At 34.5% G+C, this 20,728-nt stretch overlaps 1 protein-coding gene across 4 annotated transcripts in view; it reads right to left on the bottom strand.

Annotated features, from left to right (window-relative positions):
* Positions 1-18,331, bottom strand: part of LOC127831039 (uncharacterized) — a 47,830-nt gene extending 29,499 nt beyond the window's left edge. Inside the window, exons 1-2 of one of the 4 annotated variants that reach the window (XM_052356019.1) lie at positions 12,803-12,930; positions 9,652-10,165 (exon numbers count right to left, since the gene is read on the bottom strand). In XM_052356019.1, coding sequence (XP_052211979.1) covers positions 9,652-9,971 — 320 coding nt within the window. In that variant the 5' untranslated portion in view covers positions 9,972-10,165; positions 12,803-12,930. Of the gene's footprint in view, positions 1-9,651; positions 10,519-12,802; positions 12,931-18,216 lie in introns of those variants that run through there. The other 3 variants (XM_052356022.1, XM_052356020.1, XM_052356021.1) reach the window with 3 other exon arrangements.
* Positions 18,332-20,728: the final 2,397 nt, after the last annotated feature.

The following is a 20,728-nucleotide window of genomic DNA, read 5'->3' as shown; positions in this document are numbered from 1 at the left end:
TAAATTTTCTGGAATTTCTTTTGAGCAGAATCTATTTTCCTTTTCAGAAAACAAATAAATAACGATTTTAAGTTGCTGGCGCTGTTTTGCTTATACACACGCAGATGATGCTTATATTTTATAATTTTTAGTTTATCCTGTACGCAATATTACCGCTAGAATCATCGTCACTATAGGTTACAACACCGCCAGAATTAGCACCATTACCATTATCATCGCCGTCTTTTATAATCAAAATTATCATCAACATGTGCGAAAAAAAGACAATACCAACAACAACATAAGTATGCATTTGAACAATTTTAAATTTCATCTTCATAAGCGTGTTACCTATTTACCAAATTAAATCATGCAAAAACGAATCCAAATATAAGATTATTAAAATAAGGTCTGTTTTTTTAAACGATCGATACATGTGATCACCAAAGGCAAACTAAATCTCGACAGTTATTTCTGCTTCAAGACTGCGTGTACAATTTTCAATGCAAGCGGGGTTTGGTGACACACTATCGTTAATTTGTATTTTACGACGTTTTCCGTATTGAACTGTTTACGACGTATTCCGTATTGAACTGTTTCCGTAAACATGCTAATCAATTCTGGATACCGTGGGTGAATTTGATACTTGTATTCAAAGAGGATAAATAGATGAAGTTGAAATTAAAGGTACACTCTCCATCAGTACAGGAAGAATTGCATATTTATATGTATACCAATTTTGGATATAATATTTGTACTGTTATTGTCCGTTTTTTTCTAATCACTTATTTTATGCTTTTGTTTTTTTTCGTTGTCGGTGAAAGTATGGCAACGATGACGATGATAGTGATGGTGGTAACTAAGATTGAATGATGACTGATGATAATGCGGATGACGATTTTGATGATGGTGATGATGGTTTTGCTTCTGCTGCAGATGATGATGATACTGATGATGGCGTGTGTTAAACTGATTGAACTTATTAACATACTGTATATAATAGCATGTAAAGCGCACTTATAATATAAGCATCAAACTTGGCATAGCAATATTTCTGCTATTGATTTTGAATAGACTTTATTGACTTTAAACGTGCGTGTCACAACCCTCTTTCATTTTCAATTAATAAGGATTTCGACTTCACTCACTTCAATTGTAAAAGTCATTTGTTCAATCCTTAATTTATACTGCATCAAATAACCATCAATTATTTTTCAAATAACTGAAGGCGCGGTATTCGCACTACATAAAGCGCTTTTCAATAATCGTATACCATTTTAAGCCGCACTTTTTTATTTCTGTATCTTATTCATTTTAATTCATTTATGTTTAAAAAAAACAAAACTTTTTTTAGTAAATTTTGAATTGCGGCTTCAAGATCATTAATTGATGTAACGTTTATTCGTGTAAACTTATAAAAATTGTTTGTAATGATGTTCTTATCCAATCGTGTGTTATCTTCGATTGAGCTTTTTTGTCATGGCCACGAGATAGAAAAAAGAGGAGTGCAAAACTAAATAAAAGAGGAGTACAATTAAAAAATAGCGGTGCAGTAAATAAAGGAAGGGTGCATTAAACAAAAGAGGAGAGAATTTCGCGATCTCGAGATCCCTACTAAGCTAACTCGTGGCCACGAGTTAGTCAGCCAATCAAATACTATCTTGTTCCCTCAAATTAATCAACTACTACTACTACCACTTCTACTACTAGTAGAACTACTTTCGCTTCTGCTGTTACTGCTCCTCCTCCTTCTCCCCCTCCTACTATTACTACTGCTACTGCTGCTGTTGCTAGTAGTAGTAGAAGCAGTAGTAGTAGTAGTAGTAGTAGAAGTAGTAGTAGTAGTAGTAGAAGAAGAAGAAGTAGTAGTAGTAGTAGTAGTAGTAGTAGTAGTAGTAGTAGTAGTAGTAGTAGTAGTAGTAGTAGTAGTAGTAGTAGTAGTAGTAGTAGAAGTAGAAGTAGTAGTAGAAGTAGTAGTAGCAGTATTAGTTGTAGTAGTAGTAGTAGTAGTAGTAGTAGTAGTTGTAGCAGTAGTAGTAGAAGTAGTAGTAGTAGTAGAAGTAGTAGTAGTAGTAGTAGTAGTAGTAGAAGTAGTAGTAGTAGTATTAGTAGTAGTAGTAGTAGTAGTAGTAGTAGTAGTAGTAGTAGTAGTAGAGCAGTAGTAGAAGTAGTAGTAGAAGTAGTAGTAGTAGTAGTAGTAGTAGTAGTAGTAGTAGTAGTAGGAGTAGTAGTAGTACTAATAGTAGTATGTTATGTTATATCAGAGCCTTGCCTGCTTTGAGCAGCTATATATATATAGCATAGCTAACTCGTGGCCACGAGATAGAAAAAAGAGGAGAGCAATTTAAAAAAAGAGAATCATCGCTCTTTTTTTTAATTGTACGCCGCTTTTATTTAGTTTTGCACTCCTCTTTTTCTATCTCGTGGCCACGAGATAGAAAAAAGAGGAGAGCAATTTAAAAAAAGAGAAGTGAATGTCACCTCTATGCCACCGTACGTATCAGCACAGTGTTAGTGTTATATTTTAAGCCGTTTGCATACTCAAGCAGACGCAGTTTAACAGACACCTGTCATAAGCCGCCAGGAAGTCAACGAACGTGTTTTTATTGGTGTGTGCCAATAAACACAAAACGTATATAGTGACGTCTTTAAAATGTCACTTTTAACAAATGTTTTCCAAAGTCTTACTTACCTTTTCTGTTTTATATGTAATCGTTTGATAAATTGCTATAACTTTATATAAACTGTTGGCTAATACATTATTAAAATTCGTATGCATGTTAAATAATAAGTCAAATAATGTGTTTCGCATATTCCATTGTTTAAAAAAACGTATGGAAAATACATATGTGAACGTGAATAAGACGTGTTTGATTTTACCCATTTAGGTTCGCTTGTATTATGCATGCGCTAATGCGACATTTGCTTTGTTTACGCATTCAAACTGTCTTAAAATCAGGATGGCTACTATAAAGTTTCACGGTTGATCTCGCACATTCATTCAATCCGTCTGAAAGTAAAAAATTGTTTCGCCAGCCAGTAACTCTACTCTTACTTCGGGGTTGTGTTTTTACACTTAAACAGATATATGTTGTATTATATCGATAATTGTTATCGTGTCTTTGAAATATTTCCATTGGCCAGTACAGTGACGTCGTAAATATCTCAGGGTCAGTTTATTGACATCATATCTCTATCGGTTCCTTACAGTCCCCTCATTTCCAGTTTCATTCTGCACGTGAGCCTCGCTTGGTGAAAAGGGGGTTAAGTGAATGAGCGTTAAGTGTCGTTCCAGATTAGCCTGTGCAGTCCACAGAGGCTAATCAGAGACGACACTTTCCGCCTAAACCGGTCTTCGCTACGAGGAGACTTCATTTACACAAAAAATACAATGAACGTGGACTGCAGAAGGCTTTTATGAAGCGATATGTTACGCGCATGCATTAAACACCTTTTTCTCAGGGCGTGTCTCATACACAGATTTCATCCAATATTGTGAGTTACTTTAATGTTAAGAAAAGGACTAGTATAGCCTTTTAAATAACATTGCAATTATTGCGTTCCCGTTTCATGCGAAGTGCACACACTTTCAGGTCTATAGTTGTGTATCTGCTCTTAGAAAATCACTGATATACTTAATTGAAATGTAAAATATCGACTCAACACCATTGCATGTATGATTGTATGCACATACTAATTTTCATACTATCGTTTAGTTAAAGGGATCTTTTCACGCTTTGGTAAATTGACAAAATTGAAAAAAGTTGTTTCAGATTCGCAAATTTTCGTTTTAGTTATGATATTTGTGAGGAAACCGTAATACTGAACATTTACCATGGTCTAATATAGCCATTATATGCATCTTTTGACGATTTTAAAACCTAAAAATTATAAAGCGTTGCAACGCGAAACGATTGAATAATTTGGAGAGTTTTGTTTTTGTCGTTAAATTTTGTGAAACTACGAAGATTGCTAATATAAGGTATAAAATACTTCAACCATATGTACTCTGCGGAATAGCTCAGTAGGCTAAAGCGTTTTTACTTCAGGACTCCAGGGGTCACCGGTTCGAAACCTAGTCCGGGCAATGTTCTTTTCCTTTTTTTAATTTTATTCTTGATTTTTTACTGGAGCTTTTACGATCCAATGTTTACATTTATCGATATAAAGCATTTAATGAATAAGTTAAAAAATGCCAAAATCTGTGAAAAGGCCCCTTTAAAAGAAAGAACTGTTCTGTTTTATTCTGCAATACACTTTTTTCAGCAAGTTTTGATAATCCTTTTACCACACACAATATCAAACATTATTCATGCGTATTAACTCTATAGCCACATGTTTGGTCGCTATATATAAAATCACCTCAATACATCATATCCGTGTCGAAAATGACAGGATCGATACTATTTGTGCAAATACAATTACAAATCATTCCAGCTAGGCTACATTTCGACTTCCCAAAGTTTGAAAATATCCTTTATTCCGGAGAGAACAAAATTACGCAAATAATAGCAATATTTAAACTTCGAATGTGGTCGGATATATATATGTGTATATACTTATGCGAACAATTCACCCGCTACATAAACCTTAAACATTTACTTCATATAGGACAAAATGCCACTATTAAATAATTTTAAAGCCTTATACAAAGCAATTGAAAGACGTCTTCAGAACGACATTATGACTTACGTCAGCCATGTTTTACGACTTTGATTTGGATTGTTTGGGTTTATCCGTTTTATTTGAAATCCTGTTAATTGACTGTGTATTTGCTCTCATCTTTACCACCCGAAGCTCAATGAATAAAATAAATATTGGTCAATCCGTCCACAGTTTGCCTACATATACAGATGTCCACTACGTGAAGGTTGGTAAACGGCATCCGTGTTACATTAATATTTTTATTCCTGTAAAACAATTTTTCATCAAACGGTATCCCGTCCCGCACTATATCGATCTAAGACATTTTTGCTACTTCCAAACGCATGTCGAATTAATTACTACGCAAATGCTGTAGAAAATTGCTTCTTTTCCTCTTTTAAATTGCATCTACATGACCTATTGAGTTTATCAAGTCGGGAGTCCTCAAAAACAAAATATTGGGTGACACTAATTAAATTAAAATTGATATTAAATTGTTTATTAATATAATTTAACTATATGAATTTAACAAACTTAAAAATGCAAATTGCGCTCCGGCTGCGGAAACAAAAGGAAGCGGAATCACCTATACCGTTCCCAATACTTGAAACGAATAATTTTGTCGTTTTCAGCCAATCTGTTTACATGCGTTGGTAAAAGCTAAGAGACGAAACGTTCGAAATTTCAATAAAATAACCCGGTTTACCTTTAAACAAATAAACCACATTATTTTTAAGGTTGTGTGGTATCTTTTCTGTTTTGAATAACACTAATGATTAATTAAATAAATAATTAATTATTATTAATCGATGATATCCCAATAGGCGTACTTATTCTCGTTCGTTCTTGTGCATAAAATGCATATCCGTTGGAAAAAAACAATATCATTTTAAATATCATTAAAAAAAGAAGTTTCACACTTGAAAGTGTTCACGCCTAGAGTTTTCACAAAAATGCGTACCGGTCAGGTGTTGCTGTATTTTGGCATTCGAGCTCCAATATACTTGCAAAGAGTCACGGGCACAATAGTTACATACACTCGGGCATTTTACGTCACTTATTAAAACCATTTAAGTCACTTATTAACATTAAAGTTCCAGATACTTTTTCTTATCAACAGAGAGTCCCTCTTTATCCGTATCAGCAATACATAAAATGACAGAAAACATCATTCACGTGTAAAAATCGATAAAATGCTTTGTACCTTTAACGTCAAATAACTATGCAAGTTGTTATATCGGAGTAAGAAAACGAATTAGTTCAGCATGTCTCTGAGTACCATATATTCAAATAGTTTTATCACATCTGAAGGTAATAACTATAATCATGTTAATGATACCGTGCAAACAGGCCATTATGGTAACATATTAGATTTGATTCCACGACCTTCGATGTCGATTTCAAAACGCAGATAAGTTACTTGTGATCGGTATTTTACTATCCAAATAATTATGCTGATATAAGTGGAAAGCGAAATAGCGACAAACATTGTATAAATACGGCGTGTTATTATTTATTTTATACAGGAAAATAATTTAAAACATGTTAGCTAACTTCATAATACCTCGTCCAATTCAGAAGTTTTATCGTAACATTTCAAATAATTAAAAAAACTCTACGATGCAAGAGTTAAAGATTTGTGTATATGCTTATACCATATTCAAGGTTGCAATTATTCATCAATTTGTATGTATAAAGGTTTTATCGAGTGCTCGGGAAATATCCAATTTAGCCATTGACCTCCTGAATACTGGGATATTGGCGATAGGGCAAGATACAGGAAACGCTGCGTTCCCGAAAAGACCCTGTGTCTTGTGTGTGCCTGACGGGAAGCACAAAGTACACTGCACTTCAAAGGCTCATGCAAAAGGAGAGACAATAGCTTACTGCTAAGCGAGTGTGACCAAGAAGTGCAGGCATTCGCTTCATACATCGATATATAAAGTCAACTGTCTCCTTACACTAGTCTGAAATTTTCACATATTTTAACATGATTATCGTCTTTATCGCATCTACTTGTCTTATCCACTTTGATCATTTACAAAACGTTAGATCAAAGTAAGGCTATACATTCTTTTTAAAGTGTTGAAATCTAAACGAACATCTATTATCATCAAAGATTGTTAACGTTAAAACCTATTCAATATATTTTATGAGGCATAAACTTAATACTTTTGTATCATGAAATCTGAATTTAGAAAAACGTCAAAATTAAGTGCATTTTGAGCATTAAATAAATATTTGTTCACGGTCTTCACAATTTTATTGATTGCACTTGAAAGCGAATTTATATCAACGAGAACTTTATCACAAAATGTGTGTTAATATTTAAATACCTAAGTATTATATTCTTAAATTTGCGTAATAAATAGACGATAAGAAGTCATTTTTGACGGACAAGCTCCATCACAAACACCGACAACAACAATAAATTCATCATAACCACAATCCCCGTAACAACAACAGCACAATAACACGCAACATCAATTACTACTACTACTATTACTACTACTACTACTACTACTACTACGACTACTACTACTACTACAACAACTACTACTACTACTACTACTACTACTACTACTACTACTACTACTACTACTACTACTACTACTACTACTACTAGTACTACTACTACTACTACTACTACTACTACTACTACTACTACTACTACTACTACTACTACTACTACTACTACTACTACTACTACTACTACTACTACTACTACTACTACTACTATTACTACTACTACTACTACTACTACTACTACTACTACTACTACTACTACTACTACTACTACTACTACTACTACTACTACTACTACTACTACTACCACTACTACTTACACAACCAGCACGTAATAGTATCAGTAATCAACAACAACAAAAACAACAACACATCGGGAATTAAGTTGTACATGAGTATACAAGTACAATGAACGTTGATTTATGTTTACTTTTAACTATTTAAAATGTTTCAGAACATATCCAAAATAAACAGTTCAATATTTAAGTGATTGTTCATTTGTATAACAAAATGTACACTTATGATACTTTTGGATACATGTAGAAATTGAAAAAAAAAACGGTAGGCATTATATTCAAATATCAAATTGGCCGTAAAGGTATTGCGAATAGCACCCATATTTAAATCACTAACTTAAGTCGGAATGAATATCGTTCGTTTAATAGCCAAACAAATAATATAATTGATTATTTAATCTGGATTTGTCGGGTACTTAAAACTTGCGTCGTAAATTTGCGTTTATTGCCGTACAATAAATACGAAATCAGTTTATAGCTCTGGTAGGTCGAGGTGATACAATTTGTAAAATTAAGTGGTATAATTCAATTTCAAGACTTCTTTGAGGATGTTTTAAAATTAAAACTTTTTGCATTGTGCTCTATTGGGAAGACGTTTTAGTACTTAAATATCGACAAAAACATTGAACAGTTTTATTATAACGAGATTAAAGGATGTTAGAGAATAAAAACATTATGATGCAATAACATACATAATACATTATATTTGTAAATGTATTTTATTACTAATAGCACTGTGTATTTCATGCATGGCATGCGTATTGCAAAGATGGTTAATATACCAATTAAATCCTTGTATAAACCTATATGAACAACACATCGTTTAGTTCGATAGAAAACAAGATACAATTTTTGAAGACACAAAAACGCTCAACATCCAAACTTAAAATGTACCAATTTTTTTCTTCTACAAAAGAAACTCCAAAGATTTGAACAATTAACATATAATAATATATAATTCTAATAACGACCGCATACAAAACGCGAGTGTAAATACTGTTATCAGACAACACATTTATGACGCCATGATATATTTGTATTTACTCGCTGAATAACGGAATATAAGGGAAAACACATAAAGTTTATGCAATAACTGGAAAAAATGTATTTGTTCCAGAAATAATCCGATATAAGCAATGAAAACACTGTTTCAGGGTGGGAGTTGCAATGATGTGTGGAAATGCTATCCGCCTTGTTAACAAGAGATTCCACAGCCAATCAAGACTTACGACAAAACCGCATCTCAAATGAAGTGTTAGTCCTCTTTACGACACGAACTCGTGAATGGGTTTAAACATAAAGCTTTTGATAGACTCAAATAAAAGCGATTTAGCCTTTTTGAATAACATTTGTTATTTTAATTGTAAAGTTATTATAAAGAATTAAATTATACATGTCATCTAAAAACACACCCATTTTTGTTAAAGGCATTTCACGAGTCAACATCAAATAGTTATTAAGATTTCTTAGAAAATTATGGTAATTAACTTTGTAATTGAGCATATTTATTTTGCACATTTCAGCCTCGGTGCACGTTTAGCTCTAAATAAATAAATGGGTACGGTTATGCCATTTTATCGATTGCACAAAGCAGCTCGTAAAATCGTGCGGTCGTATTTGATCACATTACCAAATACATGTTCTATAAATGTTATGTTAAGTACAAATATAAGGTAACCTAAATGCAGGGTAAGTGATTGCAATATTTATTGCATACCAAACACATATTTCGCTCGTATTGGGTCGCATTATCAAACTCGTGGTCTTTACATTATTTGTTAAGTAAAACTAGAAGATAAACTAAAGGCAGTTGTGGTGGTAAGAAATCCGTGTCCATCAGATGAATAGTTATGTTACATGAATATAAATAACTGGTGCGCACGAAGCGTTTGTTTTGACACACGATATGCAAATGAAATCTTGTGAAATAATTTAATTTGCGACCTATATTTTGGAAAAAATGATTGCTTAATGACTTGCTCATTTTCTGTTTGTTATGATTACCGTTTGGACAGCAAGTAAATGTCGCCTTATAAACCTTTTCACATTTCAAATTCTCATCACGAACTAGCTTTTAATATGATCAACGAATATTTTATTTCATAAAGGTTAACCTGAGTATCGTTTAGGGATATGCATAATGCTTTCGCTCGAAATGTGCTATAGACAATTACAAAACGAAATGTAATAAAACCAAAATACTCACGACCTATCGTCAGTTTTAGGTTCTTTTCCATGGTCTTGGCTGTTTAGTACATTGTCTTCGCATATCATATCCGAAGTGGCTGCGTGTCCGAACCGTGTTCTGCTTCTTGCTGATGTTGGGACTACACGATCTCGTAAAACAAACTTGAGATATTCTCTCGACTCTCTGTTCGGTGCCGATGATGGGCGAACGGAAGTCCGAAAATTGTATTTTTCTCTGTCCTCCATAACTTGTTTATAAGTCATCGTTGAACCCTTTTTGTAAAAATCTTTTGGTCTTTCCTTCGGGGTAAATGGTCGTGCGACGGCAGTCATTTTCATAATATTATAGTTTCATTTAATAAGGCTGTGTATTAACTAGCTTTGTTTATATATGAAAAAGAAATCCCTGTTCATCACTTTTCTTATTAAAGTTTACAGGTCCACAAATGTCAATGTAAGTTTTGTGATATTATTACCAACAAATCATAAGCGTGAAGTTTGATCTTCTCAACCAATATTGTTCTAAACAAAGACTGTAAAGGTAAATCCATATAATGTCATTTGTTCGAATTTATTGTTGTCCGTTTAATAAGGAGTTAAAGTCTGTAAACTGTTCATCTTATTTTTTGAACTTAGAAATATATCCGTAACTTATAATATTAAATAAACTTACTACGACTTCATATTTTAGAATTTGACGAAAATGTACGTTAATATAAATTACACGATCATCCACCTTGTTATCATACGATTCGCGTGATTCGTTCAAAAATACAAACGGTGGCATTAATTTTAGCAACACTATCATTATAATACTTAAATGATTTTTTGAAAGCGCATGAAACCAAATAACACGTTAAGTCTGTTGATATGTCATTGATGCGTTATGCATGCATACTGTGTTCTCTTCTGTTTTCTTGAATCGCTACCTCTTAGGATTAGGTTATGAAAAAATCACACTTAAACAGAGAGCTATAAAGGCGAGAGAGAAAATAGTTAACATCGTAGCAAAAATAACAGCGACACCATTTTATGAATTAATAACAATTCGTTAAAACAAAATTCAGGCGCGCGTTTTGTGCAAATCAAAACTCAGAGCGAAGATTAATTCCCAATTATTGAATGTTAATCGGTGTTTTACCCGGAACCAATCATATATCCGCGCGGAGATTAATGCGTTCGATGAGAAGGGTTGTTCGTTTTTTTTTCTTTATAGCGGGTTTAAACAGTCAAAATTTAACGCAAAGGAAAAATTGCTTTATATTCGTACAGCTATTGATATAAAATATAAGTTAAGACCGAAATTGAACAACATAGTTTGTATTGCTTACAAAATGATGCGTTGCATTAAAGATCAAAGAGTTCGTATTCATATAATACCATTTAAATTGAAGATATACGTTTGAATGAATTTTATTTAAATAAGGCTCGTTCAAAGTGAGAACAAATATACGATGGAAGTATTATAAATCATTGGCTTAAATCTTTTCATAAAATTTACTATAATTGTTGCATAAACGGCTGAACTTAAAATAATTATTGGATTTTCGTTCAGAATGTCATTGATGCCAAAGATAAAGAGCGTTAATACATCTAAATTCGTTCGACGGCGCAGGCGACACACATTTCTCAAGTAAAAAAATAACTTAACCAGAAACATATTGCAAACAATTAGTGACTTACTTTGACCCGCTGCATATCGCAAGTACGTTTTAAAAACGAACACTTCCGAATTAATAATATTAATCAGTTAATGAATGAATGTATTGGAACAGATTGAAGAAATTGACGTACAAATATTGTTCCTATCATAATGCGTTACTACAAATATTAATAATATATTGGTAGTATGTTAAATTCATCAAATAAATTGAAATCACAGTTTCATTATTACAAATATAATTATATCCTCCATAAAAGATAACACTATATACATACGTAAATAGTACACTTGCTGATGTAGTTTCAACATTCAAGTCTTTTGAATAGGTTTGCTACGAAGTAATTTTATGGATACATAGTATATCATCGTATCTCGATGATTTGTATATACATTTATAAATAAACCTGATCAAACTGTTGTTTACAACATTCCTTTGTATCAATAGAGCCACATCCTTAATGGCAACACACATTTTAGCATAACGTGACACAAGTTCTTTTTTTTCTTGTTTTTTGAAAAGGCTATCATTACAATCTCAAATTTCGAGTGATTAAATTTATTCGTCAACACACACTCAGACATCTTCACCGATAACGCTCCATAGTAATAAATATCATTACTTTTAAACACGGCCATTACTTGATTTTGACATATTAATGAATGCTGTCAGTTGTCAATGGCTTAGACGATAAAGAACCCCAACCCACAATAGGCAATTTGGAACGTTTATTTTTGAAAGGTACTTAGTTTGTTAATGTTACGGTTTCGGCTCCTTTAACAATTGGGTTATAAATACATAAATGCTTAAAACATCAATGTATCTGAATTGTATGATACTTGAATTTGTTTTACATTTCGTCTAGTGATACTTCTTAACAGAATAATGATGGTTTTTATTAGATTTGTAAATCAGTATACCTTATCAGTCGGTCGGTCGCCAGGGAAAGGGGGAGGGTCGTTAAGCAACTAATCCAGTCAGTCAACCAAGCCATTCTATCTTGTCAGACATTCATAGAGTCTTACAAATATTCAGCCTGTTTCCTGTTTTCAAACTCTTTTTGTATTCAATTTAATTCTAAAAATATTTATTTTAGCATCTATAACGCCATGAGATTATAGAGACCCTCTCGGATCAGTTTCCTAGGAAAAAAAGTGCTAGGTGGTTTGTTTAACCCATTTATGCCTAGTGGACTCTCACATCCTTCTAAACTGGATCAATTTAATTCCAAAATAAGGGATGTCTAGAATATTTATTTCTATATTTAGAATATTTCTTACAGAAACGCCTTAAAGCAAACAGCATAGACCCTGATGACACGCCGCATCATGCGGCGTCTCATCTGGGTCTACGCTGTTTGCCAAGGCCTTTTTACTAGACGCTAGGCATACATGAGTTAATCTTTACATGATTGATAATTGATCGTTTAAAATATACACACATTGATGAAATTAACAATTAAAAACTTTAACTACTTATTCAGCACTTCGTTAATAAATAATACTTTACGTTTTTATCCACTTTATGATTCACAATTATCACAAGAACACTACCCATTGATATCAGTTAACGCTCAAAATTGATATATAAAAATGTTTTATTTTTAACTGATATGACAACGCACTGTAAAGTTTAACAGCGAGATATATATTAAAGAAATTAAACCATACCCAAAACGCTTAGCTTCCCATATTTTAAATCAACATAACAAGTGGTTAAACGGGTTTGACTTCGTTGTGTTTTGATAACGTCTTTGTTGATGTACAAATCGGCATTCGTTCTATTCATGCATTTGAAAGATCAATTCGATTTCACCTGCATGAACAATTATTATAACGTATGTAAGAAAACAACAAATAAGCCTGCTTTTATCATACCCGAAATGACATTATTTATGCTTTTTTTAAATATATACATTTTATATTTATCATTATTATCATTATTGATATTATTATAAGTAGTAGTAGTATTAGCATCAGCAGCAACAGCAGCAGTCGTATAGTAGTAGTGGTAGTAGTTGTAGTAGTATTAGTATGAGTAGTAGTAGTAGAAATAGTAGAAGTAGAAGTAGTAATAGTAGTTGTTGTTGTTGTAGTAGAAGAAGTAGTATTAGTAAAAATACTAGAAGAAGTAATAGTAGAAGTAGTAGTAGTTGTTGTAGTAGTAGAAGTAGCAACAGCAGAAGCAGCTAAAGCGTTCAAAACTGATGAGAACAGAAACTCTTTAGAAACATGCCTTTCTTTCGAAAAGGATATCGTATGAATATACAATGCTGTATTGGAACGCACCTTATATCGTGGAGCGTTCCTACAGTTTTTACGTAAAAATAAATCATCATGTGGTCGACGTTTTTTACTAGTATTAAAATTGGCTTCCTTTTTCAAGTAAATGGTTTGCTAGAATATTTAAACCGTTCAATTATGTTACTGGAGACTCCCGCGCTGATCATAAAGCATTTCGAGCATTTTTTTTTCCAACGACATATTACTCATATCTGTAAATAATGGAACATATTCCTAACTTTTAATTATATTTTCACCGTCCTCCGTATTTGAATTAATACTATATTCGACATTTCCAAATCGCATTCAGAAAAGTCGATGATATGGTATGGCAATAGGCCTATTTGAACCGCGCATACATTCACACATACAAATTATATTAATTGTAATAAATATTAATATTAGAGGATTCATTCGTTTGGTTTATCGTAAAGTGGAAAGCCAACACCGTTAAAATAGCGGTTATTTGTATGCAGACGATGAAAAGAAATTTGCTATACGGTTTTTGTTCATTATACCTTTTAAAACGCAATATTGATTGCGTTAAATGCGCCAGAATCATGCATTTGCTGTTTTTAGCTACTACGGCTTTCAATATTACAAGAAACCGTCGGAGACGGGTGATGCTCCCCAAAGGTTTTTTTGCCACAATATTGCACTTTATATTCAGATAAAAGGATAGGTAGTTAAGGGGGGGGGGGCAAGAATTGCACTATATGTACAGTTTATAGAACATTTCAAAGGGCCATAACTCTGTGAAAAATCATCCGACCACCCAGCGGGCATCAAACGTTTTACGAACGTTGCTGCAACGTAATATTTAGGTCGCAACGTCGGCAACCATTACTGAACGTTACCACAACTTTGCATACAAAACATTACCCGGACGTTTCATCATAACGTTGAAAGGACGTTTCAGAAACGTTGCATTCTGATCGCTACATTAGTAACCACTTCCGAACGTTTCTGCAACGTTGCACGCGAAACGTCGGGCGAACGTTTGAGAAGTATGTTGCAACAACGTTGCTTCTAGGTAATTGTGCGCTCTTCCCAGTGGGCACCCAAACGTTGTTGCAAAGTTGTATTTAGGTTGCATTCAAACGTTGCAGTTTGGTTGTCACAATGGGGTAAATGAAAGTTTTCCCGACGTTTTTTTCCAAACGTTGCTGCAACGTTGTATTTAGGTTGCATTCAAACGTTGCAGTTTGGTTGTTACAATGGTGTATATGAAAGTTTTCCCGACATTTTTTCCAAACGTTTCTGTGCACGTTGTATTTAGGCTGCATTCAAACGTTGCAGTTTGGTTGTCACAATGGTGTGAACGAAAGTTTTCACGACGTTTTTTTCCAAACGTTGCTGCAACGTTGTATTTAGGTTGTATTCAAACGTTGCAGTTTGGTTGTCACAATGGTGTATATGAAAGTTTTCCCGACGTTTTTTTCCAAACGTTGCTGCAACGTTGTATTTAAGTTGCATTCAAACGTGGTATTTTTTAATTCCTTTTTTTAGATAATAAAAAAACAAGACAATTGTAAAGCAATATAAGTCCCCTACCGGCTCCACCATTGTCAGAAATTCCAACATTTTCATATTAAAAAATATATATTTGTTGCCATAGCAACCATACTTTTTGACCTAGGAACAAAATGAAATGACGTGCATAATGTCCATATTGCCTTCTATCCATGTTTCAAGTTTCGTGTAAAAATATTAAGAACTTTGAAAGTTATCGCAGGATCCAGAAAACCACCATTTTCAGCAGTATTTCTAGTCTATTTGTTGCCATAGCAACCAAAATTTTAGACCTAGGAACAAAATGAAATGACGTGCATAATGTCCATATTGCCATCTATTCATGTTCCAAGTTTCATGAAAAAATATTAAGAACTTTTAAGTTATCGCAGGATTCTGAAAAGTGTGACAGACTCACAGACGCACAGAGCGAAAACCAGAAGTCCCCTCTGGTGAAACCGGTAGGGGACTTATAAATAAATATTTACTGCCAACCGCTCTTTCGAGTATTATCGGCAGATATGCACACTGTCAAGTCCGTTTCCTAGAAAGAACCAGTACTTGGTGTCTGTAGAGGGGATAATGAAACGTTTCCCGAGTAGGAATCGTACTTTATAATAATACAGTTCATGCATAGCATTTATGAAAATATTATTTCGTGTAAGTTTTAGAAATTCAATTTTTTAAATTTTACAGATCAGTTGCTTAAACTTAAAAATGCTTAAGATGAACTTTAACTCAAAATCGCCGGATCAAATATAGTGTTGTCCCCTACCGGTTTCACCGGAGGGGACTTATGGTTTGCGCTCTGTCTGTCTGTCAGTCAGCCACACTTTTCTGGATCCTGCGATAACTTTAAAAGTTATTAATATTTTTTCATAAAACTTTAAACATGGATAAATGGCAATATGGACATTATGCACGTTATTTCATTTTGTTCCTACGTCAAAAATTCTGGTTGCTATGGCAACAAATAGACTAGAAATACTGCTGAAAATGGTGGTTTTCTGGATCCTGCGATAACTTTAAAAGTTTTTAATATTTTTTCATGAAACTTGAAACATGGATAGATGGCAATATGGACATTATGCACGTCATTTCATTTTGTTCCTACGTCAAAAACTCTGGTTGCTATGGCAACAAAGAAAAAAAATCTGACAATGGTGGAATTTCTGACAATGGTCGAGCCGGTAGGGGACTATTTTGCTTGGCAATAGTCTTGTTTAAGTTGTGTTATGCATTAAAATGGTAGAATCTAGTTTCAAAGTTTCAACCAAAAAAACATAGTCAACAATTTTGTCAGTAACTCTCAACTGTAGCCGTGGTGTAGTGGATGATGTGTCCTCCTAGCGATCGGGATTTGGTGGGTTCGATTCCCATACGTGGAGCGTTTTATCTATATATTTATATATTATATTATATTTGTAATATATATTATATATATTTTTTATATCAATAAAAAAGGGTGGAGATAGAATTTAAAACGTTTTAATGCGACCTAAATACAATTGGAAATAAACGTCAGGAAAACTTTCATATACACCATTGGTACAACCAAATTGCAACGTTTGAATGCAACCTAAATACAACGTTCCAGCAACGTTTGGGTGCCCACTGGGCAGAACCGGCTGATAATATGCACATCTCCTCTTGGTAGTGAAGCTTCCCATAAAGTTTAATTGAATTCCGGTCATTAATTGCTGAGAAAAAGCCCGGACAAAAATTGTGCACGGACAGACGAAGCGGCGACTATATGCTCCGCCCCCCCCCCCCAACAATTTTGGGGGGAGCATAAAAACAATTTCACATCACATTTACCATACTATATTGTTCACCGGGCTGACTCGTATGCGTATGCGTATGCGAAATAAATATGGTCATCTCACACAATATTAACACAATGCACCACAACATACTGTACTAAATCGTACTTACGGTTTCACATGCTCTGTTTTTATGGACTAAGCCAACAATCTTACTTACGGTAAACACATGCTGTGTATCTTGAGGACCAAATCAAAAATCTTTCTTTCGGTATTCCTTTTAGGTGTTTCTTGCTGATTCAATCAACACTCGTACTTACGGTATCCCCATGCGGTGTTTTTTTGCGGACTCAATCAACCAGCTTGTAACTTAAGGTATTCATATGGGGTGTTTCTTGCTGACTGAATAAACAATCTAACTTAAGGTATTCCCATGCTGTGTTTCTTGCGGATTGAATCAACAATCGAACCCACGGTATTCCCATGCGGTGTTACTTTCTGACTGAATAAACAATCGTACTCACGGTATTCTTATGCGGCGTTTCTTGCTGACTGCATACACAATCTAACGTACGGTATTCTCATGCTGTGTGTCTTACGGATGCAATCAATAATCGTACTCACGGTATTCACATGCGATGTTTCTTGCTAACTGAATAAACAATTTTTCTTACGGTATTCCCATGCTGTATTTCTTGTGGATTCAATCAACAATATAACTTACAATATAACTTACAGTATTCACATGCTTTGTTTCTTGCGGATTCGATCAACAATTACGGTATTCCCATGCGGTGTTTTTTGCGGACTGAATCTTCCTAACGGTATTCCTATGCTGTGTTTCTTGCGGATGCAATCAACAATCGTATATACGGTATTCCTGTGCTGTGTATCTTGCGCAATCAGCAATCTTATTTACGATATTCCTATGCGGTGCTTCTTGCGGTTTCAATCAACAATCTTACTGACGGTATTCCCATGCGGTGTTTCTTGCGGATTCAAAAGACAAACTTACGTACGGTATTACCATGCTGTGTTTCTGTGGGACTCAATCAACAATATTACTTACAGTATTCTTATGCTGTGTTTCTTGCAGATTCAATCAACAATTACTGTATTCCCAAGCGGTGTTTATTGCGAACGCAATCAACAATCTTACGGTGTGCCCATGCGGCGTTTCTTGTGGACTGAATCATCAATCTAATTTACGGTATTTCCATGCTGTGTTTCTTGCGGACTCAATCAACAATCTTACTTACGGTAGTCGGTATTCCCATGCTGTGTTTCTGGCGGACACAATCAGCAAGCTTCATTACGGTATTCCTCTACTGTGTTTCTTGCGAACCAAATCAACAATCCTACTTACGGTATTCCCATGCTGTGTTTCTTGCGAACCCACTTTCGGGTCTCCAGCTCGCGGTCCTCCGCTGTAGGCTCCAGGATCAGGTAGCGCAGCGCCCGCCACTTCCGGTCAGCCTCGGTCCCATCTGCACTGCCCTTCCAACTCGAAAACATGGTGCGGAATTATTTGTTGTGTTCCGTCACTCGTTTGTTCTTAATCCTCAAAATTGCGTTGCCTCTGTTTTCGCATTTGTTACGGCGATTAATGATTATGTTTTTTCTTAATGCCACAGCGTATGTTTACATACATTTTTAGTAATAAATATAGCGGACATCTTTGTCCATTTAGATCATGATATTATTTAAATAAAATACTGCTAAAATGCATTAAATATATAATCGAATCACGAATCACTTCATTTTCCTTTGAAAATATACACTTGATAAAGGATGAATTATTCTTAATTCGTTTTTAAACTTTCTATATAATACACAATCAAAGACACTGTATCCCTTGTCCTCCTCTTAAGTTCAGTGATTCTAACAAAAAGTATAATCTATTTTGTATATAGACAATTCAGAGAAATACATTTCGATTACAACTTTATGTCCAAACATATATTTAAAATCATGTCACAAAAAAACCATTGAATATCAAAGCCATGTTTCGGTTCCTGCATGTTTTATGTTACCAAAGTTCTAGTTTAAACAATGGATTGTTTCGCAGTCAATAAATTTACCGTGAAGAGCATTTATCATAAAATACGATCATTCGTCAAGCGGCAGTTTCCGCAATTCAGAGTCATTAGCGTCATGATTTCTTGTTTGCTTAGAACGCTATAAAATTGAACCTGATATGCGATGACATTCTGGGCTATACTGAGATTTCCATTAAAGCGACGTTTGTGTATTGGGATAAAGTAAATAACCATTTGTTTTCCAACCGAAGGGTTAATAGAACTCTTTGACATTTGATTTCTACAGTAAAAATTTACGCAGATGTAAGAAATAAAACCAACAATATTGAAATATTATTTACATATTCTCAACAGTATGTATCTTAAAAATGAAAAACGAAAACACCATATTTTGTTTTAATGTGAGTCGTGTTCTTAGAAAACTGGGCATACTGCATGTGCGTAAAGTGTCGTCCTAGATAAGCCTGTGCAGTCCGCACAGGCTAATCAGGGTCGACACTTTCCGCTTTTATGACATTTTTCGTTTAAATGAAGTCTCTTCTTAGCAAAACTCCATTTTAGGCGGAAAGTGTCGTCCCTGATTAGCCTTTGCAGTCCGGAACGACACTTTACGCACATGCATTATGCCCAGTTTTCTCAGATCAAGACTCATATGTTCTCATATAAGCTTTTTCACTATATAAATATTCCTTCAAAAAACGTCATTCAGATTTAAGCGAGCCCTTCGCCATTACACTTGAGCACCAACGCTCATTCGTTAATATGGCTATGATTGAATCATGGTATTCAAATATGTTTCAATACCGTCAAAATGAAATAAATGGGTATGAAAATATGATTCAAGGCCCTCGACGGATTTGTAACGCCGACGACAGTGGATTCCCTCTTTATTATAAATCTGGAGATCTTGCAAAAACGGGTGCACGACATGTTTACATCGTTACATCTAAAAACAAACAGCAGATTACGGTCATGGTCTGCTTGAATGCATTTGGTGACTTCTTCCCACCATTGATTGTCTATCTTGCTGCAAGATGTCGACTTCTTCCCACCATTGATTGTCTATCTTGCTGCAAGAGGCGACTTCTTCCCACCATTGATTGTCTATCTTGCTGCAAGAGGCGACTTCTTCCCACCATTGATTGTCTATCTTGCTGCAAGAGGCGAATTCTTCCCACCATTGATTGTCTATCTTGCTGCAAGAGGCGAATTCTTCCCACCATTGATTGTCTATCTTGCTGCAAGAGGCGAATTCTTCCCACCATTGATTGTCTATCTTGCTGCAAGAGGCGAATTCTTCCCACCATTGATTGTCTATCTTGCTGCAAGATTTCGACTTCTTCCCACCATTGATTGTCTATCTTGCTGCAAGATTTCGACTTCTTCCCACCATTGATTGTCTATCTTGCTGCAAGATTCTTCCCACCATTGATTGTCTATCTTGTTCCATTGATTGTCTATCTTGTTCCATTGATTGTCTATCTTGCTGCAAGATTTCGACTTCTTCCCACCATTGATTGTCTATCTTGCTGCAAGATTTTTCCCACCATTGATTGTCTATCTTGCTGCAAGATTCTTCCCACCATTGATTGTCTATCTTGTTCCATTGATTGTCTATCTTGTTCCATTGATTGTCTATCTTGTTCCATTGATTGTCTATCTTGCTGCAAGATGTCGACTTCTTCCCACCATTGATTGTCTATCTTGCTGCAAGCTTCTTCCCACCATTGATTGTCTATCTTGCTGCAAGAGGCGACTTCTTCCCACCATTGATTGTCTCTCTTGCTGCAAGATGTCGACTTCTTCCCACCATTGATTGTCTATCTTGCTGCAAGATGT

This window comes from Dreissena polymorpha, chromosome 5 (assembly GCF_020536995.1).
Source record: "Dreissena polymorpha isolate Duluth1 chromosome 5, UMN_Dpol_1.0, whole genome shotgun sequence".
NCBI lineage: Eukaryota > Metazoa > Mollusca > Bivalvia > Myida > Dreissenidae > Dreissena > Dreissena polymorpha.
The sequence above is the reverse complement of the archived record's forward strand: the minus strand, read 5'-3'. Positions and strand labels throughout refer to the sequence as shown.